The sequence below is a fragment of the Octopus sinensis genome, linkage group LG1, assembly GCF_006345805.1.
Source record: "Octopus sinensis linkage group LG1, ASM634580v1, whole genome shotgun sequence".
In the NCBI taxonomy this organism is placed as follows: Eukaryota; Metazoa; Mollusca; class Cephalopoda; order Octopoda; family Octopodidae; genus Octopus; species Octopus sinensis.
Genome location: NC_042997.1, coordinates 56610342 through 56636601, shown reverse-complemented (window position 1 = coordinate 56636601; position 26260 = coordinate 56610342). Strand labels below are relative to the sequence as shown.

The following is a 26260-nucleotide window of genomic DNA, read 5'->3' as shown; positions in this document are numbered from 1 at the left end:
CACCTTCATATGCTGCCTCAAGTCATCACAACTTTTCATGATGAAATACTCTGACATTTGTGCCAGGACATTTTTCTTAAGATGATCAACACTTGGATACAAAGTTCTGTTGGTAGAGTGCTCCAATTTGCCTCATATGGTATAGTCCAGGGGATTCAAGTCTGGGCTGGAAGAAGGCCAGAAGTCAGCAGGCGAAAAGTCAGCAAAGTTGTCTTAGCAGAATTTCTGCACTTCCATTGCCATATGAGCAGGAGCACCATCTTGGGTCCACAAATAATTACCATCGGGTAGTTAGACTTCAGCCAAGGCAACACCTTATACCACAGGACTTTATAGTAAACTTCAGCCCCCACCTTTTCCCCAGACTTGAAAAAAATGGAGAGGCATCTTTTTTCCAACAGACGCCATGACTTGAGCTAGGTACTTGGTCCTAAAGACACCCTTTACTTCAGAAGGTGACTTAGCAATGTATCGATCATGGCAACGGTTTAAAACAGTATCAACGGTAAAGATTTTTTCATCTGAAAAGATTTCAACAGTTTGTCCATTGTGCTTCTGATATCGCAACACATTTTTGGCCCTTTCATCCCCTCTGGCTTTCATTGCATGGGTCAATATGTGTCTCAGGTTCCTCACATATGACCCCCAACTGTAAATCAGTGTTCTGATGGTCTTTCGATCAACTTTCATGTCCATGGACAGTTTTCTCATGGATGTTGTTGGGTCTTTTGAAATTTTGGCTTTGAGAGATTTAAGAAATGCATTATCCTATTTTATATTTATGCCTCTGCTTCCTTGCTTTCTCTTGATGCCTCCCAGCAACACATCTAACTGCAACCCTGGCATGAAGCAAATTTACAGTGTGTTGTCTCTTGGCTTCTTGAGTAGACATGCTAGATCAGTGGTTCCCAAACTATGAGTCGCGACCCACAGATGGGTCGCGAATGGAATCTTAGTATGTCGCAAAAAGTTATAAAATTACGCATTAGCTTTGATTAACTGCTGTTTATCGAGATAGTTCAAGACTTATAAGTGGGTCGTCATAAACTGGTGTGATAAATAGTGGGTCGCAACTCTAAAAAGTTTGGGAACCACTGTGCTAGATGGTATAACTGGAACTTCTGCTTAAATTAACTCTGTATACCTCCATCCTAAAATTGAAAACAGTTGTTTCACTTGTGATCATCAAGTTTTTTTACAACTCAGAAAGCATTCTGCAAGATCAGTGACTATATTATTCATTATTCTTATATATTAAGGTGCAAATTTCCTTCAAGCACAAGACAAAAGTGTACATATCAATGACAAGCTTCAAGAAGTGCATCTGCAAAGCAGAGGTGGTGTTCAACAGTAACAGCAACAATGTAAGGACACATACATGAAAATATGTTGGAGCAGCAATATGTTAGACCAGACTAAATAACCACAAGTCCTCTTTTATGTCCCCCGAGAGGCATAATGTTACAACATTGGCCAGCTATATATGGCATTTAAAAGCTGAGGAAATACTATATAAAATTAACTGGAAGCTGCTGGAACAACTAGAGTGGTATCTCAACAGAACCAGACAGTACAAACTTTGTTTGGCTGAGAGGACAATGATCCTAAAAAATTCACACAATTTAGGTGTCTTCTTGAATTCAAAAAGTGAAATTTGTAGATGCTTATTACTTAAAATATGCCAACAAAAATGTAACTATTTTTTTCCATGCGGATGGCGTCTCCAAGTACTTTGCCTCAGTGGTTTGAATTATTTATTAAAAATAAATCATGTTACCTTACTGGGGAGATGATGATTAAGATGTAAGAGAAATTTTATAGTAAACCACTACGAGCAAAGAAAACTGAGCATTGTAGTTCTTGATTATTATGTATTTTTTAACCACCAGATCAACATTATCGAAGAGGCCAATGATTAAAGGCTTTTCAACTATTACCATACCGTTTTTTAGAGATACATAGACCCATAATATCTATTGGTCTTGTCTGCGAAAGTAAAGAATACATACACCCGGTGTTTAGGGTTAGGATTAGGGTTTTTATTACGCTGAAAGCGCGTGGTGTACGTATTGTTTACCTCCTTCGGTCTTGTCTATATACAAGACGGCAAGGTTTGATTTACCTGCTGTATTAACATGATTTAACGAGATATATGATCACTTTATTTTCGGAGGAGAGAGTATCTAGGAGTGCATTATTTGTGTTCTTGCCTTCTTTTAAAATTTAAGGGAGACGTGGACGCTGTTTCTAGGTCAACCGAAAAAGTTAGGCCTTGGTCACAGTTGAAAATATTTCATTTTACTTCCAAAAACAGGTATCACATTAAGCCAGTTTCACTTACCAAAAATTCGTGGAAACCTCTTTCATCAAATACTATTCTAATTGATTAGAAATTATTTCAAATGATATCGGTTAGCAAACAATGTACTATTATTTATTCTGCGATATCATAAAAATTATTGCACACCTTTGTAAAATCAAAAATCTGAAAGAAAATCCTATACAAAATTATACGTAGCTAATATTGTTAGCGCAATATAGACTTAGTTGTTGAAATAATAACCGCATAAGTTGATTGAGCAATGCAACTCTTCCCGCCACCAATTTCATTTAATGTTCCCTTAAAAGTTGACACTTCGTTCCATTAATACAGATAAGGTTTTTTGTAAATAGATAAATAAAAAATTCAGTATGTATACATAAATAATTTTTTTTTATTCCAATATATTTTAAAATAAGAATTAACGTGCATGCATACACACAAAAATATGGATATTAATGTTTTAAGAAACTTAACTGCAGAATTAAACGGAAGTTAGCTTTTCGCCCATGGATACCGGAAATGTATAAACAGCCATTGTTTATCGTAACTTGAGCGTTGCGATTTAAAGTTACGCTGTTTGTTAAGAATTTTGTTAATCAAACATGGGAGTTCCAGCATTTTTCAGATGGCTAAGCCGTAAGTATACGTCAATTGTTGTACATTGTGTGGAAGAGAAGCCAAAAGAGATTGATGACACAACAGTACCAGTAGACCCTAGTAAACCGAACCCGAACGATGTTGAATTTGATAACCTATATTTAGATATGAACGGCATTATTCATCCATGTTGTCACCCTGAAAACAAACCTGCTCCCGCAAATGAAGATGAAATGATGATTGATATTTTTGAATATATCGATAGAATTTTTAACATTTGCCGACCACGTAAGCTTTTGTATATGGCCATCGATGGCGTGGCTCCACGTGCAAAAATGAACCAGCAGCGTTCGCGGAGATTTCGTTCTTCCAAGGAAGCAGTTGAAAGTGAAGTAGAGAAATCTAAACTACGAGACGAAGTTTTGTCTAAAGGCTTCCATTTACCACCACCGAAAGAAAAAGGTGAAAGATTCGATAGTAATTGTATTACTCCAGGTACTCCATTTATGTTTCGTCTTGCTGAATGTCTTCGCTATTATGTCCACGATCGTTTAAATAATTCGCCTGGATGGGAAAACATCAAAGTAATTCTTTCTGATGCAAATGTTCCAGGAGAAGGAGAACATAAAATTATGGATTATATTCGACGACAGAGAGCCCAACCTGACCATGATCCAAATACGCATCACTGTCTCTGTGGAGCCGACGCTGATTTGATAATGTTGGGACTGGCAACACATGAACCACATTTTACTATAATAAGAGAAGAATTCAAGTATAATCAACCCAGACCATGTGAGCTATGTGGGCAGTTAGGGCATGAAATGAAAGAATGTGTTGGGTTACCAAAAGAAGAATGTGACAAACCACTTGCAAAAGCACTTGGTTCAGAACAAGAATTCATTTTTATCCGATTGTGTGTATTAAGAGAACACTTACAACAACAACTCCATATGGATGGGCTCCCCTTTAAATACGATTTTGAACGAGCTGTCGATGACTGGGTCTTCATGTGCTTTTTTGTTGGTAATGATTTCTTACCTCATCTGCCATCATTGGAAATCAGAGAGGGAGCTATTGACCGTCTTGTTGGCATTTATAAAAGGTGTGTTTACAAAACTGGAGGATATCTGACTGAGGATGGTGTGGTAAAGTTGGATAGAGTACAATTTGTATTGTCAGAGTTGGGAAAAGTCGAAGATGAAATTTTCAAAAATCGTCGTCAAAAAGATCTTGAATATCGGCGCCGAGAAAAACAAAATAAGAGACCTAAATTTGGGGAAAAGCCCAAGTGGATGCTTGGAGGACAATATGCCCCAGCAGCAGTTGGAAGTAATAGGGACGCAATTCAAAATCCTCGTCAAACAGCAGCAGATATGCGTAAAATGACATATGGTTCAAAACAGAATCACTCTGATAATTTTTCCAGAAATGAATCTGAACGAAGCCAATCTAACAAACGTAAGCATGAAGATGAAGAAGATGATGAGCCAGCAGATGAAGTAAAACTCTGGGAAAGTGGTTGGAAGGACAGGTATTATAAGTCAAAATTTGATGTTGATAAGGATGATGTTGCTTTTCGGCATCAAGTTGCTAATCATTATGTACGTGGACTCTGTTGGGTTTTGAGATACTACTATCAAGGATGTGCCAGTTGGAAGTGGTATTTTCCATATCATTATGCACCATTTGCCTCAGATTTTTTGAATGTAGGTGATCTATCAAATGAATTTGAAAAAAACACTGAACCATTTAAACCTTTAGAACAGCTAATGGGAGTTTTTCCAGCAGCTAGTCGTCAATTCTTACCTGTTACTTGGCAACGATTGATGGTTGATGAAGATTCTCCAGTTATTGACTTTTATCCTATCGATTTTAAAGTTGATCTTAATGGCAAGAAATATGCTTGGCAAGGAGTAGCTCTTCTTCCTTTTGTTGATGAAATTAGGCTAAAGAAAGCTCTTAGCAGTGTTTATGATGATCTTACAGGTGAAGAAAAACTTAGGAATACCAGAGGTAGTGACCGATTGTTTGTTGGTTGTAAAAATCCAATTCACAGTTACTTTGATTCTTTATACGAGCAAAATCAATATAATGTGAAATCACAGATTAATCCAAAGTTAGCTGAAGGTATGGCAGGCACTGTTTGGTGTGATAACACTGCTGTTTTACCAGGCCACACTTTCTTCTCACCTCTTTCAAAATTGAAGGATTTTAAAAACCAAGCATTGTGTGTATATTTTGCTGACCCACATTATGGTGATGACTTTTTGTTTTCTGCTAAAGTTTTACCTAATGCTGTTTTCCCACCACCAACAGTCAAACCATCTGACTATGATAGAAAAAATCGTAATCAGCCATATAGACCTCAATTAGGATTTCAGAGAAACTCTGGGTACCGTGACACAGATGTTAATGCAATGGTACGAATGATACGCCACAGTACCAATCAGCCGAATCAACCTACACAACAAGGCTACTCTGGAGATGGTGCTAGGATTCCCCCACCTTTGGAGTTATATCAAGGAAGAAATTATAATAATCCTCCTCCAATGTTGATGAATTGGAACAATGACAATTACAACAACAGTGGTTACTCTGGAAATCGTTATGGAGGAGGAGGAGGAGGAGGAGGTTATAGGCAACAGAACAGAGGAGGTGGAGGATATAACAGAAGATTTAATAATCCACGAGGTGGTGGAAACTATGGTTATAACCAAAATAGAAACAAAAGTGGGTGGACTGATCAGTATGATCAATATAGAGGCAATAACTCTAGATCATACAAATGATTTCCCCTTGTTTTGAGGGTTTTATATATTTAACCTATTATATTCATAAATATATATTTGGTGATCCATTCGTACTTATAAACATTTATTCAGCATTTTTTAAAAAAGATTTTTCTGTGTACCATCTAGTGGCTCAACTTTGCAGGCATTTTACTATACAAAAATGATTGTATATTATTAATATAGGGCAGGGGGAACAATTTTCATAACAAAGTAGTGAATATAAAACATTTGAGTTGGGTGTCATCATCAGCTTATATTTTTTTTTTTGTATAATTTTTAAATCTGGATTTTAGATGTCTTGTCTAAAGACAGCTTCTCTGAAATACTCCAGCATCTGTAGTTATCAATTGGATTGGTACCAGTCTTAATTTGTAATTGAAAAAAGGCATTCAGTTGTAAATATTCAGTAGCACAAGCCTCTCAGAGCCATAAATAGCAGCATAAAACTTGAAGTTTAAATGTCTAAGATGAATTATTATGATTCTAATTTCTCATATATTAACCTCATCTCTAAGGAGGAAACATTTTTTTATAGAGATTTCATTAGACAGTATGATTATCCAATCTTCATTAGGTACCTTAATTCTTGGATATGTACATAGTACTAAAGTGGATTTGAACTAGGAACCTTTATTTCTAAACTAATGCATGTACTACTCTTGTCCACTATATCATTAGAATGTATACTTATTACTATGTACATACCCAAAAATCTTATTGATGATGATAAGTATTGTCAGTGTAAATATTACTGAGATGTTATATTTCTAAAAGGTGAAGTTAGGGGGAGGGGTCAAACACGGTCATATTATCTCATACTAGGCTTTAAAAAAAAATTTTTTTTCATACCAAAAATATAATTATATTGTGGAAAACCTGTCTTTGCAGTTTTTATTTTTTAAAATCCAGTTTTTGTGAATGCGAGCGTATTCCATAGCATAGGGTTGTATCATTTTGTAATATGCCATGCCAGGTGATGAAAGAACAGTCTTGCAAATTGGGAAGTGAGGGCTTATTTGGATTAGCTTTCAGTATATGTTCCTTGAATAGTGCATTAGTGATTGCAATATTTTTGAGTTCAAATCTCAATGCAATTGATTTTTCATTGCTTCAAGGTCAGTAAAATTGTACTAACAGTATACTGGAGTTAGTTTAATTGACTGTAAAACTTCATCCTCTTTTCAAAAGATATTAATGAAATTTTCATCATGAAGTCATAAAAGATGTTATATTTTTCTTAATCACTTTATTTTGTTTGTTATTCATGTTGTGACTCTTTCTAGTTTAGATTATGCATATGAAATATATATGTATGTGTGTGTGTGTGTATGTATGTATATATATATAAAATTCAAGAATCTTCATTTATTTTGATGTTAAATTCATTTTGCAATAGTTTGAGAAATCTTTCAAACTGTTGTTATAAAGATTGAAAACTTGTACTTTTGGTTTGATTTTAATAAAAATCTAATGATAGGAGAACTCTTTGTAAGAAAAACATGCAACCTATTCTCCAATTGTTAGAAAGAAACAAATTGATTTTAGTAGACATTTTTATTTGCAGTTTGATGAAATAGTCCTTTAAAGGACAATTTCAAATACATTAATCTGGTTTTCCTTTAAGAAAACTAGCTTTTTCTTAAATTTAAAAAATGGTATATTCTAATCAATGAGTATACAAAGAACTTAAGATATTCGGTAACAAATTTATTTTACATTATACATTTCAGTGTTGAAAGAAAGCTAAGTAATACATGGTCTCTATTTCTTTTGCTTTCATAAATCTTCCCTCACACCAAAACCTGGTCCAGTAGGTGGGGTAGTCAAACAAGTTAGTCCACCTTTCGGCTCACAAGAAAAACGATGTTGCTGACCACTTCTGAAATACAAAGCATTTTATAATGTATAATTTTCTTGATGCTGACAAAATTTGAATTTACATATTAACTATATTTAAACTGAATAATGAAGAAATTTGTTGTATTTTTAGTTGAATGTTCTTAGTTCACTTTGTTCAAAATGACCCAGACCTATGTTATGGAGGTAGATAGTTAACTATGTGCTTCGTGTTTATATTGTAGATTGCACGTGTTACCATAATAAAATGTGTTGTGTATGCACACTTAATCATGTATTTCACTGTGAGGTACGTTATGATGAATAGTGGAAACTGTTGAGTAATGTAGTAAATTCTGTTTGATTCTTTGGCAAATTAAGATAGTGATCTTACAGTAACGTTAAAGCAGTCTTCTGTAACGTTATCGTGTTAATGATTGGTTGGATATGTAAATAACTTTTGCAAAGATAAATGAATTATATGAGATTTGAAACGTTTGAGGACATAGCCCTGTGAATGAAATAAAATGAAAGGCTATCTGGTAATCTATGAGGAAGAGAAACCAGGTATATCTAGTAAGGAGAAGGTGAATGAGTTTTGCCAATATCCTGTACAAAATTGAAACAATATCTGTGAATCTGAGCATAGTCGAGAGGAAATGCATATATATGCATTCACCTTCATTAATGCTTAGAAGTAGCATAGTAAAACAGCTATTGCAAATAGTTATAGAACTCGAAGCAAGGGAGATTACTGAATAGACTCAAACAATGAAATTTGGCATATGCTTGAAAGAGTTATTCACAATGAAAAAGAAAACGGCTACCAGGAATAGTTGCTGGGATGATGAAAATAACAGGACGTGCTGGTTGTTTGCATTGTCCATCAGATTGATGCTTGCCTCAACCTGACCGAGCACAGCTATGATCAGTGATCCTGCTTTAAACATTCTGTCTTTTAGAAGTATCTAGGATTAAGTACAGAGAGGCATCATTCCTAATGACAAGCAACATCAAAGTCAACTGGTTAAAGAGCAAAGGAAATACTTCAGAAAGTAATTAGCAAGACATCAAAATTATGGACTAAGTTGTGAGAATGGTAGAGCTCTTCCACAGTCAATTAAGGAGAGAATTGGCTGCAGTTTGGGTTGGTGCAAGAAAAGGGAACCATTGATATGGCATTAAATAAGACAGCCAAGAACAAATCACTGTAACTAGCATTCTTTGACCTGGATGAGGCTTGATGGCACCATGTTCAGTATGAAAGCCACTAAAAGAGCTGAATGTAGATGAATGGCTTGTGAACTGACAGCAGCAGTACCAGTGAGGAATCTAACATGAAGGTAAGGTGTCCTTAAAGCTCACTTTTTAGCCTATCTAGCTTACTGCAGGAGTTTAAAGCTGTCTGAAGAAAGCTCTCTGCTGACAACTGGTTCTCATAGTCAAATCAGTTGAAAAATCTCGAGCGTAAGCAAGGGATTGTAGAACTTAACTGCTATCTAGGAAGTGGCCATACTTGATATGTCAGAAAGGAATAGGCTTTTATAGTGTATGTGTAATGTTAACTTCCATGAGCAACAGAGTACAGCTGAGCAGAGAGAAAAGAAATCAGCAAAAGTGTGTAAGAGAGGCAACTGCACTGCTACAAATGTGATGCATATGAAAGATGACAAGCAATCTAATAGAACAAGCTTGTGAAAGCAGAAGTGACAAAAGCTGGTCTTAGTTGAATTTCATGAAGATAACAAGAGACTGTCCAAACTACTCAAGTGATTGTTGACTATGCAAGCAGTGAGGGATGTGAAAAGATGATGATACACAAACAAACACTTAAAAATAAAAAGGGAATAATGATGACAGTGCAACAGACTGTGTGCATAGGCATGTACATAGTATGGATACTCATACATTTTAAAAGATGGGAAGGGTTTATGATCATAAGAGAAGATCAGTTATTGAAAGTAGGGCAATACCGAGGAGTAACCCAAAGAACTAGTGTCAGGCCATTCAGATATGTAGATGCACATATGAGCAGTCATCTAAATTGTGCAGTGAAGGGGTACTACAGATTGTTGGCCAGAACGGAGGGTTTAGGATGTATGGATTGAGATATTTGAATATTAATCTCCATGTTATCCCCGATCAGTAGATTTATCATCAAACGTGTTCCAGCCATAACCATCTTGCCTAGTTTTCAGACATAATGTATCTAAGATTTGGGCAATGAGGCAATTGGTGGAAGTAGATTCTTTGAATAAGAGTAATAGTCAGTATTTTCTTGTAGAAGAATGGGTTTTTTGAGCATGCCAAATGCTCTTCCCTGCATCAGACAATTACAGTACTACTTTTACTAACTAGTGTTAATGTAATATTGCTGAGGTTGTAGAGCTTCTAGAGTGCATCAAGTCTTGAGGAAGAAATGTTGCAAAATAAGTTGGAACAGCGTGATCATAAATTTTACTGCTTTATAAACCTATATGAATTTTTGTATTAAAGATTGTATTGGAAGAACTTAAAATATTTTTGTAAATATAGCAATGCTATTATATGGAATCAATAATAGTTACATATTGAGAAGGTTGACTAACATGGAGTAGATATAAATGAGATGAAGAAAAAGAAGTATCTAATTTCTTTTCGTAGCAGGCAATTTTGCATTTTGGTGATATACAGTGCTTGAGAAGACCCGTCAAATCAAGTGAAATCATAGTCATGGCTGATGTTGGTGTCATGTAACTGGCACCCATGCTGGTGACATGTAAAGAGCACCATTTAAGCATTGGGCCAAATGGAGGCAAAGTGGCTGAGTTCCTTTTGAGCGTTGGGCCTCACAATGGCAAAGTGGCTGAGTTCCTTTCGAGTGTTGGGCCTCACCAAGGCAATAACTGAGACCCATGAAGCCAAGCAAAATCATAGTTGTGGCAGATACTGGTGTCATGCAAATGGCACCTGTGCTAGTGGCATGTAAAAGCACCTATTACACTCTTGGAGTGACTGGCATTGGGAAGGGCATCCAGCCTTAGAAAACCATGCCAAATCAGACTGGAGTCTGATACAGCCTTCCAGCTTAACAGCTCTGGTCAAACCATCCAACCCATGCCAGCATGGACAAGGGACGTTAAATGATGATCAAAGATATTAAATAAAGTCTCCTTGAACTGAAGTGAAGGCCTTATAGATAAAATGCAATTTTCGCATTCTAAGGTTTCTAAGCTCTTATCTAGGATACAACTTACAGTGATATTCTCTCCTGTAGCAGCAGTCCCAGACTGTGTCACTTGACAGGCAGAAGATAGCAAGCTGATGAAATACCTGCTGCTCTCTGGTCAGTTTGTTTTCAAACCTATATCAGTGGAAACGTTTTGAGTACCTGAATCACCTTCCTACTTTGGTTGGAATAGAGCTCACCTTCTTGTGGGAGTGAGTTCTGCAAGGTAGAATGGCTGTTTCAGCACATCTCTGAAGTCTATGAAACATTTGTATAATTCACTGATGAAGTACTTCAAAAACTAACTTTGAAGAAAGATAATCAGTATTGGTAACCTGATAAGAACATCCAACTTTGATATTTGACTAAGTATTTTTTTTAAACGAAGGAGGGAGCTGCCATGTATTGCTTGATCTGCTAAAAATACCTCATGTCACACCATACCAGCTTAAAAAAGGGAATGACACATCAGAAAACATAGTTAATAAAACACACAGGATAATTAGCTGGAAAGCATTTAGCCATAGGTTTGCTTGAGAGATGCCTGAGATTAAAGAACAACTACAAAGAAGAAAGAACTAAAAAAAAAGTTTTAAAAAGGCAACATAGTACTTATTTGAAATTGTAACATAAATCCAAGTCTTCTGGATTCGAATACTAGAAATGCATATGGAGAAATCAGATAGAAATGTTAATATAAGATTCCTGTACAGAATAATTGGTTTAATGAATGCATGGGAAATAAAAACTTACTGTGGTCCTGCTTTGGGCTTTTTACCAACTTTGATATCATCCAAAATATTATTTATGTCTTCAACAGTTAAATCTTCCTGTAATCAACATCAAATTATTTAGACATTCATATGAATTATGTTTTTCCAGTTTGAACAATTATTAAAATGATTACTTTCAACACAAAAAGCCAATATTTTCAGATGTGTTTAATCCTTTTGATACTAACCCATCTTAGATCACCTCTGATTCCACAGTAAAAAACCCACAAGTATTAAAATGGTTATATTCAAATTTAGATTATTGATTCTGAATTTACCTTCTCTAAATAATTCTATTAGATGTTAACCAGCTAGTAATCTTACAGCAGTGTTACAAATAACCTTGATTATTTTCTTTCTAGTGCAATCAGAAAATAACAAAAATATTTTCAGAGCCAGAAAATATTTCAGCCTTTAACAATTACTAACTTCTGCAAAGCTCATATGATAACCCACAATGTAATTGTGCTACAGTTATATATTCAGACATCAAAGACTGCATCTGGGGAAAAGCTACTTGACTAATTAGCATGAATTCACTCACATATTCCAACCTCTGGTGCACAGACAATGTCTCCACATTCTGCAATTTCTATTTCTACAACAAGGGATTCTGCAGCTGAAGGAACTCCTCTTTTGACTCTGTCCACAACTATCTGTTTGATGCTGACTTTTGTTTCAAAGATTTACCTTACTTTCACACAAGAATTGTGAGTTAGCAATGATTAATAAAGGTTAATAAACCTAATAAAATTTAACAAATTTATTCTTTACTCCTTTGGTAAAGCAAGGAAAATGAAAATCATAAGGATACTATTGATATTTTACTAGTGCTAATTGCAGAGGAATTTAATACATTTATATATTAACACTGAGGAAAAAAGCAATACTCACATAATAATCATCATTGATTTGCACCATAGGAGCATTTACACAAGCTCCAAGACATTCTACTTCAGTAAGAGTAAACATATTGTCAGTGGTAGTTTCACCAACGCCAATACCTAAACAAATAAGAAAAAAAAATATATATATATAATTCTGATTGTTAAAATCTTTCAGTTAGTTTCTTCACTCTATGTTCTAATGGCTTCTACAGCTGTGAAGAGTTAAGTCCTAAAGCATTTTATGGTATGTATTTTAGTGTACCTGCAACAATTATTGTTGTACCTCAGGTGGAAGGAACATAACTCTGGTTTTTTCTACCTGATTGAGAATAAATTTCAACAGAAGTCTTTGATCAAGTGATTAACAATGGCATAGCATACGGTATGCAGACTGCACAGGGAGATCACTTTCTATTCATGTGTTTGCTGTAGTTGAAGATATATCATGATTCAGGAAGTGGGTGGCCAATTTAGGTACTGCATAGAGTGGCCTAAACCCACATTACACCACTAGATTAGTAGCACAAACATCCATTTGTTAATCAATTATTTCAACAGCAATCCATTATAGAATGAAAATATAACTATACATTTACTTATATTATATTACTATACATTTAGTAATGTTTTTTTTTTTCATTATAAGTAAGTTGTTTCATATTTTAATTATGCAAACTTACCAAGATTTTTCTTTACGGCTTCAAGGATTAAATCAGAGCCAATGCCGCCAAGCATACAAGGAGTTGTGGTACATATCTGGACAAGGTTCTTGCCCACAGGTTCTCTAAGAATACAAGAATATTGTGAGTTTTAGAGAAAATATGAAATGCAATACATTTAATTATTATATTCTGGATAAAAGTATTTTAAATGAAACAATAAATATTTACTTGATTATATAAAGGATAGCAGTGCACATGCCGACACTGAGAAGAATGAAGTATGCAAATGATATTACAAGTGATTGTTGACTTATGAAAGAAAGGGGTTACCACTTTGGTTTGTGCAAAGTGCGATATGATGATGATGATAATGGTTGGTTGGATTATAATGGAGTGTTATATTTAATACTTAGTAGATATGTATAATTTTCAGTGCAATAAAGTTCTTTACCTGTTAAACATAGTGTAGAATGTAGCTACTTCATAGACTCTCATACGTGATACTCCCAGCATGTCAGCTACTTTATGCATTGCTGAGATGGGAGTCCAACCTGTAAAAGAAGAAAAAAAGTTTAACAGAATGTCTGTTTTGCAAAACACAAAGTGTTGAACAATTTGCTTTGCTCTCCATTTAGTATCAAGTGCTGTATTCACCAGCCTATCAAAATTAATAATAATTCATAATAAATTAAGGTATTTAATTAACTATCTTGTTTTATCGAGGAGTATTATTTACAAAACTTGAATAGAAACTTACATAATGCTTGTAGCATAAAAGAAAAATAAGAAGGAAAGTAAAGCAATGTACAATAAAATTGAGATCTCTTCTAATGAGGTACAATTTCAGTTAAGTAAAATATGTCATTAAGAGTCATCATCATCATCGTTTAATGTCTGCTTTCCATGCTGGCATGGGATGGACAGTTTGATCGATGGCTGGCGAGCCAGAAGGCTGCACCAGGCTCCAATCTGATGTGGCAATGTTTCTACAGCTAGATGCCCTTCCTAACGTCAACCACTCCGAGAGCGTAGTGGATGCTTTTTATGTGTCACAAGGGCCATTCAGGCAGTACTGGCATCAGCCACATTTGGATGGTGATTTTTATGTGCCACCAGCATGGGACCAGTCATCCAGCACTGGCATTGACCACACTTGAATGGTGCTTTTTGTGTGATACCAGCATGGGAGCCAGTCAGGTGGCACTGACAACGATCATGCTTGAATGGTGCTTTTTACATGCCACTGGCATGGGTGCCTATCAGGTGGCACTGTCATTGGCCACAACGATGACTTCACTTGCCTCAACAGGTCTTTGCAATAGCAGTTTATTGCCCAATGATTGATGGGTACTCTTAAATGGGCTAATGTTTCACTTATACATGAATCAGTTCAATGTACATTATGACAATTTAAAGTCTTTTTAGCATTTATTAGGTGACCTAATTAGTACAAAAGGCTATAGTGAAATAATAATATCTAGAGTAAAAGAGGAACAGAAAGAATTGTTACTTCTGTTTGCAAATTTTTCTCCCAATCAACAAGATAACAAATGTTTCTCTCTCAGTGCACAAAATATAGACATTAAATACAAAAGATATGTGGATATTGGAGTGAAATGAGTTGATTATGACTGAAATGGATGGGTAACATAAACATGTGCTGGAAGAAGAATGCAAGTTAGAAATTAGCTAAACACCAATGAAGTGGTAGCTGCATTGGTGTGAACATGTAATGTAATCGCTCTGCTAGGTGAAGAATTCTGTATGCTCACTGAAAGTATACATGAGAGGAAGAATAAATCAAATAAGTGGGATTGGCCAATGAGGCAGCTTCTATGTGAGGGCTCAGCCAGTTAGAAACAACAATCAGATCTTTCATAACACTGTGTAACAAAACTTTTTTCATTTTTTTGTGTGCGGTTAGTAAGTGATATTTCCTATTTGCTTCATCTCAAAATCAAATGAAACGACAACTATTTCCTTCAGACTTTGCTTTTGTGACCTGGACATCAATGTTTTGAAGCTAAACTATTTTTCATTACATTTCAGACAGATTCAGTGCTGAGTTTTTGAAGCAGAAATATCATTATAGCAAATATTGCGCACAACACCACAGGTTCCCTTGTCAGTTGCTTGACCTTAACCACTTGAGCATGACTCTTCGTGGCTGACAATATGTGCATCTCTGATCATGAGTATGAGTAATGGGGTAGCATCATAACCATGTGTTGAAAGCGATTTTTGGGGGTTTGAATAAATGTAACAAAAGCAAAGTTTGAAGGAAATATTAACCATTTTTCATACTTTCTCGGGGCAAGCAAATAAGATATAACAGTTGCTAGGACAAAAATCATGTTACACAGCTTAGTAGTACTTGTCATAATGACATTGATAAAGTAGCACTACATACACCAAGCTTGAAAGATAAAAAATGTGCTGAACAACATTAGACATCTCACATTTAGGGCCTCCCAAATGAAATGGCACAGGATCAAAAAGAATGAAAATATTTGAAATTACAAGGTTTCCCATCCCAAATCAGCATGGAAAAAAATGAACACTGAAATGGTGATAATGACATGCAATTTATATTTTAATCAAACAAGTAGGCTTTTTATTGGAAGGTAATCATTGATATAATCAGATATTTTATTAATTCATAATTAGTTGAATAAATCTCTCCATTTAAAATCTACCTACAAGTTAGAAATATACAAATATAACAGATTTTTAAATATATTTTTACCCACCATATTGCCTCTGCGCAAGATCCAGAAGTGGAATAACAGCTGCAGCTTTATGGGCCTCAGGATAGTTGGAAATTATGGCTTCAGCTCTCTATAGAAAACAAAGAAATCAAAATATATAGCTTTTTGCTACTGTAAGTGCATTAAACTTCTGAAGAATGGAAAAAGATTTAAACAAAGAGCTTTACAAAGCTTGTCACACTTAATATAATTTACACACAATCTAGCTACAATTTCATTTAAATTGTATTAACATTTTTGGGATAATCTAGTTTTAGCCGTAGGTCTTTGAATTAAAACTGCCAAATGAAAATAGTTTCTGTCCAGCCAAGTATTTAAGATAGAGTGAAATAAAAGTGTAGGAGTGTTCACCAGATCGTTAAAAGACATAAGCAATATCAAAAGTTTTTCATATATTTTACTGTTATTCTACAATTATTATGCTTAGTGTCATCTACTTCTGATGAATAAATTTATAACTCATTATAACATTATTTTGTTATACTAAAACTTTTGATTGTCTTTTTGTGTCAGTTAAAATTGTTTAAAGTATGACACCCAAACTTGTTTCATTATGTTAAAGATTTTGATCATGTCTTCAATATCATTCTGTAGTTTAAAGTGAAAATGTTCAATTTTGTTTCATGAGTTAAAGATTACATTTATATCTTTGATTTCATCCCAAAGGCTACTAAAAGTATAACATTCAAACACCTGTTATGACACACTGAATAATATTATAGATAATCTAACATTTTAAAGACAGTTTCTTTAAATTGTAAACCGCTGTTGAATTTGACTTCTTAAAAGCATATCCTTTAATGCTTACTACAGACGTTTAATGCATTAAGAATTTACTATACTTACAAAATATATCTCTAGAAAAAATGTACTTTTACAAGTAATTATGAATTAGCTAATATCAAACTATACTTACAACAGTAAGTAATGAATTGAGGCAAGCAGGTTTCACACTTTTACCTATTGGAACTAGTAAAAGTGCATAACTCTGAAACAACTTTTGTTAGTGCATAGCTGTTTGAAAGATAAAATTCCCATTGAAATCAGTGAACAAGAAAGTGGATATACAACATCTAAGTTTGGAACAGAACTGTATTGTTGGGCCTCCTCTCCAAGACTGGCTGAGAAAAGAAAGAGACCATGACTCATTGGTTCTCCTCTGAGTAGACATCTAATGTAACAGACTGGACTTCATAACAGATTGGTGGGGTTGGTGGGGAGGGTGTTAAATCAGGCAATGAAGTGAGTTTTCTACTCAAAAGTAAGTATATAGAATTTTGCTCTATAGGGTTTCACATAGTTTCTGTCAGTCTAGTTTCACTTGTTTGATCAGTCCAAGAATATAGTAGAAGACACTTGCCCAGGAGGAGTCGAACCTAGAAACAAATTTTAGCAACATGGCCATGCCAGGATCATTCTCTTAAGAATGACTTTTAAAAAGCCTAGTAGGATATACAAAGGTTATGGGTACTACTCCTCCTTTTTGATTAAACTCTAAAAAACAGCAAATAATCTATATAAAAAGTACTTCATCAACAGGCAAATTCAAGTCTATCTTGCTAAATGAAAATATGTTTACTAACTTATTGACAACATGACAAGAAAATACATTTCATATGTTTTAAACGTAAGCTAAATAAATGATGATAGTCCTCCAGAAAGAAGAATTATATTAATAGTTAAAAGTTAAAGCATTTATTACAGCAACAAGATACTTACCTTCAGATTTTCTGCAGTGAATTCAAATGGTGTTTGGGGATTATTATAGTTGCTGTCACGGTGCTAAAACAATTTAAAAATAAAATATGAAGTTTAAGATGGTACTTAAAGTCTTCTATTTAAAACAACAGTTATAATCAAACATTTTTAGCATATGAAAATATGCCAGTCGCAAGATATGAGAAGGGACCTTAAGTCTTTCTCATATAGAACACTCTCTCTAGTGCTAAGGACATAAAATACACCCATTATATCAATATTAAAGTTGGCTAGTTTTTCTTGTTACTATCTGTGCTAGATAACAGACTTTGATGATCTATCAGACCCTTACCAACAGAAAAATAGATGAAAAAATGATAATAAATCATTATTGTTTAATGTCCACTATCCATGCTGGCATGGGTTGGATGGTTTGACTGAAAACTGGTAAGCTGGGGACCTGCACCAGGTTCCCATCTGATATGGCAAGGTTTCTACAGCTGGATGCCCTTCCTAATGCCAACCACTCCAAGAGTGTAGTGGGTGCTTTTTATGTTCCACTGGTGCGGGTGGCATTGATGTTACACCAGTATTGGCCACATCTATGGTCTCACTTGGCTTGAGAGTTCAACACAAGCCACAGTATATCGCCAAAGGTTTTAGTCACTTGTCACTGCTTCCATGAGGCCCAATGCTCAAATGGTGCTTTTTATGTGTTACTGGCACGGGTGCCAGTCAGACAACACTGGCATTGGCCACAACTATGATCTCACTCAATTCAACAGGTCTTCACAAGTACAACATATCGCCCAACGATTGAAGGGTGCTTTTAACAGGTCAGTTATTTGACACTAGAATTGGCCAAAACTATGATGTCATACAATGAATGAGCTAAGATTAAGCTTAATGTGGTGAGTTGAGATTGTCATTGTATGACATGATGTGATTCAATATAATCCTGTTACTATAGAGCATAATCACAAGAAAAGAGAAAACTTACCACAAACAGAGCATCACTACTTGCAGGTGTAGTTCGGTGAAGACTGCGCCGAGCATGCTGACTCTTGAAATTAAAAATAGTCATTTTAAATTTATTTTCAATATCTTAGATCATTAATTTCATTTATATTTCAAAATTTAGCTGACAAACAATCTGATTATAATCTTGTTAAATGTTACATAAATGATTTTCATATAGATAAGATGAGTTCTTTTAAAATCAAACCAGCTAAATTTCTCAGAAATCACACCTTACCATCTTAAAAAAGTAGAAACTATTGGGTATTGTAGATATATACAACATTTGAGAAGTGAGCAGTTGATTGCAATAGGAATAATTTTGAGCTAAATAACAACAAACTTAATCCATAGTACATATGTTTCATTCAGCTTATCAGAAAGTATGCTGTGTCTAGTTTAATGTTTGGCATTAGATCATCTAACAATACAAATCTTGCTTCAAAAATCTCACAGCTCAAATTAGATGGAAATAGCCTTTTATTATAAGCAGAGAGTTGCTTCTTAAAACAAAATTTTTTATTATTATTTTTGAAAAGATGTCTCCAGGAAAATCTCTGAATAATAAGAGTGGGTTCCTTCTTGCTAGACATTTTGATATTATGGACTATTTTTTTTAATGACTATGAATAGATAAATCATTAGTATTAAATCATCTTGAGTACTTCTACAGTGGTCAAGTTTTCCACAGACATGCTTGCCCTAAGAGGAATGAGTGTGACATTACAGATACAGCTCATCTGAGATTCTGCACAGTTTCTGTTTACTCAGTTTCATTAACAAAAAGGATTGGAACTACGAACCTCCAGATTGTGAAGAAAACTTCTTAGCCACCCCACCCCCTCAGATATACACATTCTCCATTATGATTATATGTCTTTCTTTCTCTGTTTTAATTCACCCTTTGTCTGCTCATTCCACTTTTTGCATCCACCTTCTATTTTTTTTTCCTTGCGTTTTCTCCTAGACCAGCATCTTGGTTTTCAAAAAGAACTAACCTTGTGCACTGAGCCTGAAGGATTGCTTGGAGATACAAGGCACATTATATAAACTGTTGAATTTTTGTGCACAAAACAATTAGTAGCTCTTATTTAAATACTGTGCATATTGAATGATATATAAGAGTATTGTAATTCATTAGAAGCATGGTAATACTTAAACATCTTTAAGCAATGCAGGTTAGAAATTGAACAAAATATGTAAGGTGATGTCAATAAATAAAACAAAGACAATATATTGCATTATGTTACATAGGTTTATGCCATTATTGGCAGTGGCTTCGAAGAATGTATAACAGAAAACTTGCAATATCTACAGAGAGAATCTTCACTTCGTACATATCTCGGGTACCTATTTTTTTTATTATTACAAACCAAAAATTATTTTTCAGTATCAATAACGATATTTCTGTCCTTGAAAACATTTTTATAGTTTATTGTTGATTTCAATCATAGGCATTTTGTAAACGTGTAGAAATGCTACCACGTTTTCATTTGACAAAGATTTTTGGCACTACTTAAATACAGAGGTCCCGACGAATCGATGTTTGTAGTGCACTTTCGTTACAGTTAGGGTTAGGGTTTAGAGTTACGTAGATGCGTCAGGGCCTCTATTTAAGCAATACCGTTTTGTTTTTTTTATTTTTAAGGGAAATGATTACAGTCGATAGAATTCTAAACAATCTATCTTTTAATTATCTTATTTGGGGTATAAAATTAACGGTTAATGTTTACAAGTACACCGGCACAAAAAAATCGTAAATCTTAGGCAAGAACACACGAATCACTATTTCCCTAAACATCGTATGAATGATTATATTACAGCACTTGTGAGTCTTTTAAGCGAAAAAAAGATAGAGACAAAATATCTGCGTGTCCAACATTTTGTTCAAGTATTGTGAGCTGAAAATACGCGATATAAAGTATTATATAAACAACAGCCGACAGTTGTGTTATACACGACATTGTCTATTTCTGTGAAGGACACCTTGATGAATGAATATATACAAAAGAGTTAATCAGGAATTGTTATTGAGGAAACGAAATAAAGATTCACCCTAAATGAAACACTATGTTTATTCGTAAAATATCAATGCGAAAAAAATAGGTAAATGTTCTTACGAAAGTTGGCAACAGTCGACGACAGACGAGAGTGGCTAACCTTTCCATTTTCAACACCGAGTCAAGCAAATGCAACTATTAAGCAGAAAATTATAGATTTGAAAATATATTTCTAATAGAAATAATATCATTCAATTTGTGTTTAAAAATATATCTTAATATGGAATTAAATTTTAAATTATTTTCCTTTGGTTGAATTTAAAATTTATAATTGGAGTGAAGTTGTGGGGAAAAGAATATTAATTCCGCATTGAAGTTACTATGGTAATTACAGTTCCCATTTCAGTCGCTTCTAATATAGTGGCTTTTCTCAAAGATGGGCAAGGCAAGAGATAAATATAGACTTACATGGAAAAAAACTCATCCAGTTTCGCTAAAGGTCAGATTATTGAAAGTCGATCTTTATATTGTCTATGTTTCGATGAAAATGAAAATTTCAGAACTAAAAGATCATTTGGAATTAGTTACTGGAATACCATACAGTCTACAAAAAATAAGCTACTTGGATGCAGGTAAAATGATTAAATTCAGTGCGTGAGTTAATTGAAACTTCACTCTAGTATAAGTGTACATCGTTTTAAAGTTGATTCAACCTTTTCTTTGGATAAATAAAGTGTTTAATCATAATTTATGGGGATAAAATCTTTAATGTATTATATGCGAGTGACACCTGGTTTCGAGAATCAAAACTTCTAGTATCTTTCTGTCACAATCGTATTTTAACTAACCTAAGTTTTGTTTATGCCTAAACACTGCTTGGTGCTAACATTTCATTAGGCATAATTACAGATTTCTGCACCCCTGATTTTGGATGATTATAACTTTCAGAAAAGTGGATATTTTTTCAATGAAATTTTCTACGAATATGTTTTATATCATGTAGATTCCGAATATACAAATTTTTTGGGAAAGTGTTTTAGGAGGGGTTGAGGTGGGGAATTTCGGAAAATTCCCCGGAGTCCAATTCGTCTTAACTTTCAAGAAGATGGATATTTTTAAATGAAATTTCCTACAAATATACCTCGAACTGTGTAGATTCCAAGGACATAGGAATTTTGGGGAAAACAATTGGGGTTATTTTTGAGAACCGTTCCCCACTCGGGGATGTTTCGAAATTTTGAAAATGCGATTTTTGAAATTTTTTTTTTCACAATCGGATCCTCCATAAACAAAAACGTGGGATTCCGAAAAAAAATCAATATATATCCATTTACTGAAAGTTATGTCGGAAAAATCGGATCTTGTGAATTTTCCGAAAGTCCTCTCCCCACCCTAAGGTCGTTAGCGCAAATTTTTTTTCCTTTTCATATTCGTTTTCTACATACTTGTCAACACCCAGCAGGCTGGTTTATTTTTTTGTTTTTGTTCACGGGTGAAGATCTTTATATTGACCCAGAAATCTGTAGTTATGCCTCATTATTTATCGTTTGTTCCTTTCAGTGATCGGACTGCTGCCATGCTGGAGCACCGCTTTCTACGGCTTAAGTCGAACAAATATACTCTAGTGCTTATTTTTTAAAGCCTAGTACTTATTCTATTGATCTCTTTAGCCAAATCGCTACGGTAGCGGGACGTAAACAAACCAGCACCAGTTGTCAAGGGGTGGTTGGAAACAAAGGCACACACACACACATACGTCAATATCGATAGACCTCATGTAACAAGAAAATATATTGACCTCAATATCGTTGGAAATAGAGGACTAAATTTATTAAATGACACAGGTTTGATTTTCTGTGCAAAAACTCAACAATAAATGCTGCACTTCATCTTTTGCAAGTTTAATGAGTTTGTTGCTCATAAACTCAGAGTCCTGAATGTAAGTGCTCCATACCTGTGTTATTTAATGCATGTCTGTATGTTTCCCTGCGTGCATGTCAATTTGAATTTCTCGGCGGGCGTCAGCGATAGGTTGCCCACATAAGTTGGAATTTCTCCGTTTTAACGGGGAATTTCTTTTTTCACGGTGTCCTTGGAAATGATCTGGAGCATCTTTTTAACAACAACAAAAATTTTTGGAAAATGTTTATTTTTCTTTCTATAATCTATACCTCACTCCCATCTTCCCCTCTCCGGACCGATTTTGGTCGATTTTGTGAGCACTACACTCGATGAATTTTGGTAGATTTTCAGACGAAAAGCATGTGTGATTTAAGGGGTATTTGGCTGCTATTTCTAGCATATCCCATGACCTGTAAGGTTTAGGGTTGATAAAAATCATAAATTTTCCAAAAAAGAAAAAAAAAAAAATTTGTAGCATAAATGAATTTATGCTATTATTGGGGAGAAAATATTGAAAAACTAATACTTGTCAGAGTGAGAAAGAAACGAGGAAAGTGGCCATGGGATATGCTAGAAACAACAGTCAAATCTCCCTTTAATCACATACCGTTTCGTCTAAAAATATTTCCCCCTCTTTTTTTTTACCGAAAAGGCTTCTCCTATCGTTTTTAAGTGCGTAGTACCCAAAAAAATCATTGTGCGTAGTACCCACAAAATCAACCTCATTTTAATTATTTTTATTATACACTCTGTATATCACATTTTATGCCTATTGGATTATACCATGGATTTGTGAAAGACTCGACTTTCTGATCAATTAAAGTTTAGCTGATGTTTATTCAGTTAACTGAATACTATATTAAGGAAGGTTAACCGGGAAGATAGCTTTTGTGTGTGGCAGATGCACAGGGGCAATAAACACTGCAGATGCTTAGAAAACTGATTCCATCACATGCCAGTGGGAGAAACTAGAAGTAGTTGATAGCTTCAACTACCTAGGTGACCAAGTCTGTAGTGGGGGTGGATGCTCAGAAAGCGTTGCCACTAGAATAAGAATAGACTGGGCAAAGTTCAGAAAGCTCCCACCTCTACTGGTGACAAAGGGCCTCTCACTCAGAGTGAAAGGTAGATTGTATGATGCATGGGTGTGAACTGCCATGCTACACAGCAGTGAAACATGGGCCGTGACTGCTGAAGACATGCGTAGCCTTGAAAGAAATGAAGCTAGTATGATCTGCTGGATGTGTAATGTCAGTGTGCACACACGACAGAGTGTAAGCACTCTGTGAGAAATGTTAAACATAAGAAGCATCAGATGTGGTGTGCAAGAGAGACGACTGCGTTGGTATGGTCATGTGCTGCGTATGGATGAGGAGAGCTGTGTGAAGAAGTGTCACTCCCTAATAGTGGAAGAGGGAGACTCAGGAAGACATGGGATGAGGTGGTGAAGCATGACCTTTGAATGTTGAGCCTCATAAAGGCAGTGACAAAAGACCGAGACCTCTAGAGATATGCTGTGATTGAGAAGTCCTGGCAAGGAAAGTGAGATCACAGCCGTAGCCTGTACCAGTGTTGCATAACTAGCCCATTTGAAAAGTACCTTTGAATTGTCAGGTGACATTCTGTGCATGAGGAGACCTATTGAGTCAATGGAATCCTGTATCAGAGAAACCCTCTGGAACTTCTGGAAGTCTCACAGCCTCATCCAGCCGTCACAATTCGGATTTATTCCTAACTCCAGCTGCTGTAATCAACTCATCGAGTTTCTTGAGGACGTTACCCAAATCACTGATCGCGGATCCTGGGTGGATGTTGTTTACCTGGACTTTGCTAAGCTTTTAACTCTGTGCCACACAAAAGACTTATGGTGAAGCTTTCTGCGTTGGGTGTAAGAGACAAACTCTATAACTGGTTGAAGTCCTTTATTTTCGGCCGAAAAGAGGTTGTCACAGTTCTAGGACAGCACTCTTCGCCCTATGAGATGGCATCTGGTGTACCACAGGGATCTGTTCTTGGCCCCCTTTTATTTGTTGCATATGTTAATGACATAGATGCCAACTTAAAGAATGCCACAGTGCTGAAATATGCAGATGACATCAAGCTGTACCTCGAAATAAAGAGGTCAAATTCTGTACATTATAGATCCCTATTGCAAGCAGACCTGGACACAATGCAGCAGTGGATCATGGACTGGCAACTCAAGCTGGCTGTGGGCAAATGTACCACCATGCATTTTGGGAGGAGAAACCCAGCGTCCACCTACTCCCTCCACAACACTAGTCTCAAAAAGTCTTCATGTGAACGTGACCTGGGTGTTATTGTCGACAGTGATTTGCATTGGACAAAACACATCGCTAAAATTGTCAAGAAGGCTGAGGGTGTCTTGGCATCACTCACCAAATCCTTTGTGAGCCGCTCTCCGGCTATCTATCTGTGGCTTTATATAGCTATGGTAAGACCTCACCTGGAATTTGCATCACCGGTATGGAAGCCCTATCTTGCCCAGGATATCAATCGTCTGGAAGCCGTTCAGCGACCTGCAACCAAAAGAATACCCTCTATCAGGCATTTGCCATATTCTGAACGCCTTACTTCCCTGGGCATGGACACATTGAAACTCCGACGTCTGGCAGCTGACTTGGCAGACACCCATAAAATTATTAACCATCTTACAAACAATAACTCTGAGCACCTTTTCAAACTCCACCCATCTAACACCCATGGACATATTTACAAAGTCAGAAAACAGCACAGCTCCCATGACTTCAGGAAACATTTTTTCATGCTGAGAGTTGCTGAAGCCTGGAACAAACTGCCGGCATCAGTTGTTAGTTGTCGGAGCACTGCATCCTTCAAAACTTCCATGCTTTTTGAGATTCGCCAACACTACACCTGATTTTCTCCCCTCCATACACACACAAGCATGTATCTGACTCATACATTGTTCGCTTTCCAGACATTTTTACATTACTGTATGTACTTTATATGCACTTTCTGACAAGTTGTGGTGCACCTGAGCACTGTATACAAAAATTTCATTATTATTTTTAAAATCAAATCACAATCCAATGGAAATTGTTGTGGCCATTACCAGTGCTGGTGGCACATGGAAAACACCATTCATTCATGCATGGGTCGCTGCCAGAGACGCCTGACAGGCTCCCTGTGGCAGTGGCCCATAAAAAGCACCGTCCAAACATGGTCGATGCCAGCCCCCTGCCCCGACTAGCTCCTGTGCCGTGGCACATAAAAAGCACCATTCGAACGTGGCCAATGCCAGTGCCACCTGACTGGCTCCTGTGCTGGTGACATGTAAAAAGCACCCACTATATTCTCAGAGTGGTTGGTGTTAGGAAGGGCATCCAGCTGTAGAAACATTGCCAGATCAGATTGGAGCCTGGTGTAACCTCCTGGCTTGCCAGTCTCCAGTCAAACCGTCCAACTCATACCAGCATGGAAAACGGACGTTAAATGATAATGATGGTGATATGCTAATAAGGTGATTATAATTATTAATTATCCCTTCACATATATATATATATATATAGCTTAATTTTTCCTTGGGGCTGGCCAGATTGGAGCAATCTCGAGTATAACCATCTGAAATAGCAAAGATAATCTGGAACTCGACTGAGGAAAGAAAACTCTGAATGACCCGTCCTTGTTTTCTTTGTATCATCTGTCTGGATGTTTTGTTGTCCCTTTTTTGTATCACCTAACTGTCTGGATGTTTTACGTTCTTGTCCCAATTTTGTATTTTTTATATATAAAAATATAGTGGCGCATGTACATTT

At 35.7% G+C, this 26260-nt stretch overlaps 3 protein-coding genes across 4 annotated transcripts in view; 2 read left to right on the top strand and 1 right to left on the bottom strand.

Moving 5' to 3' along the window:
* The first annotated feature begins 2805 nt into the window (after positions 1 to 2805).
* LOC115209465 (5'-3' exoribonuclease 2) lies at positions 2806 to 6092 on the top strand. The gene has a single exon (XM_029777891.2). The coding sequence runs from the start codon at positions 2926 to 2928 to the stop codon at positions 5710 to 5712; it is 2787 nt and encodes a 928-aa protein (XP_029633751.1). The 5' UTR covers positions 2806 to 2925; the 3' UTR covers positions 5713 to 6092.
* A 1314-nt stretch (positions 6093 to 7406) lies between these two features.
* LOC115209473 (NADH dehydrogenase [ubiquinone] flavoprotein 2, mitochondrial) lies at positions 7407 to 20822 on the bottom strand. Its single transcript, XM_029777899.2, has 9 exons — positions 20685 to 20822; positions 18548 to 18610; positions 17569 to 17631; positions 15832 to 15919; positions 13533 to 13632; positions 13100 to 13203; positions 12427 to 12536; positions 11513 to 11589; positions 7407 to 7594 (listed from the first exon to the last, which is right to left on the bottom strand). The coding sequence occupies exons 1-9, from the start codon at positions 20730 to 20732 to the stop codon at positions 7492 to 7494; spliced, it is 756 nt and encodes a 251-aa protein (XP_029633759.1). The 5' UTR covers positions 20733 to 20822; the 3' UTR covers positions 7407 to 7491.
* A 135-nt stretch (positions 20823 to 20957) lies between these two features.
* Positions 20958 to 26260, top strand: part of LOC115217526 (neurofilament medium polypeptide) — a 39479-nt gene continuing 34176 nt past the window's right edge. For both annotated transcript variants that reach the window (XM_036501060.1, XM_029787252.2), the window contains exon 1: positions 20958 to 21196. In XM_036501060.1, coding sequence (XP_036356953.1) covers positions 21001 to 21196 — 196 coding nt within the window. In that variant the 5' untranslated portion in view covers positions 20958 to 21000. The remainder of the gene's footprint in view (positions 21197 to 26260) is intronic.

Excerpts from the sequence above, each read along its gene's own strand:
- LOC115209465 (XM_029777891.2), top strand. The coding sequence starts at position 2,926 with ATGGGAGTTCCAGCATTTTTCAGATGGCTAAGCCGTAAGTATACGTCA.
- LOC115209473 (XM_029777899.2), bottom strand. The coding sequence starts at position 20,732 with ATGGAAAGGTTAGCCACTCTCGTCTGTCGTCGACTGTTGCCAACTTTC. Across the intron at positions 18,611-20,684 it reads GTCGACTGTTGCCAACTTTC|AGTCAGCATGCTCGGCGCAG; the intron begins GTAAGAACATTT and ends TTTAATTTCAAG. Across the intron at positions 12,537-13,099 it reads AGCCGTAAAGAAAAATCTTG|GTATTGGCGTTGGTGAAACT; the intron begins GTAAGTTTGCAT and ends TTATTTGTTTAG.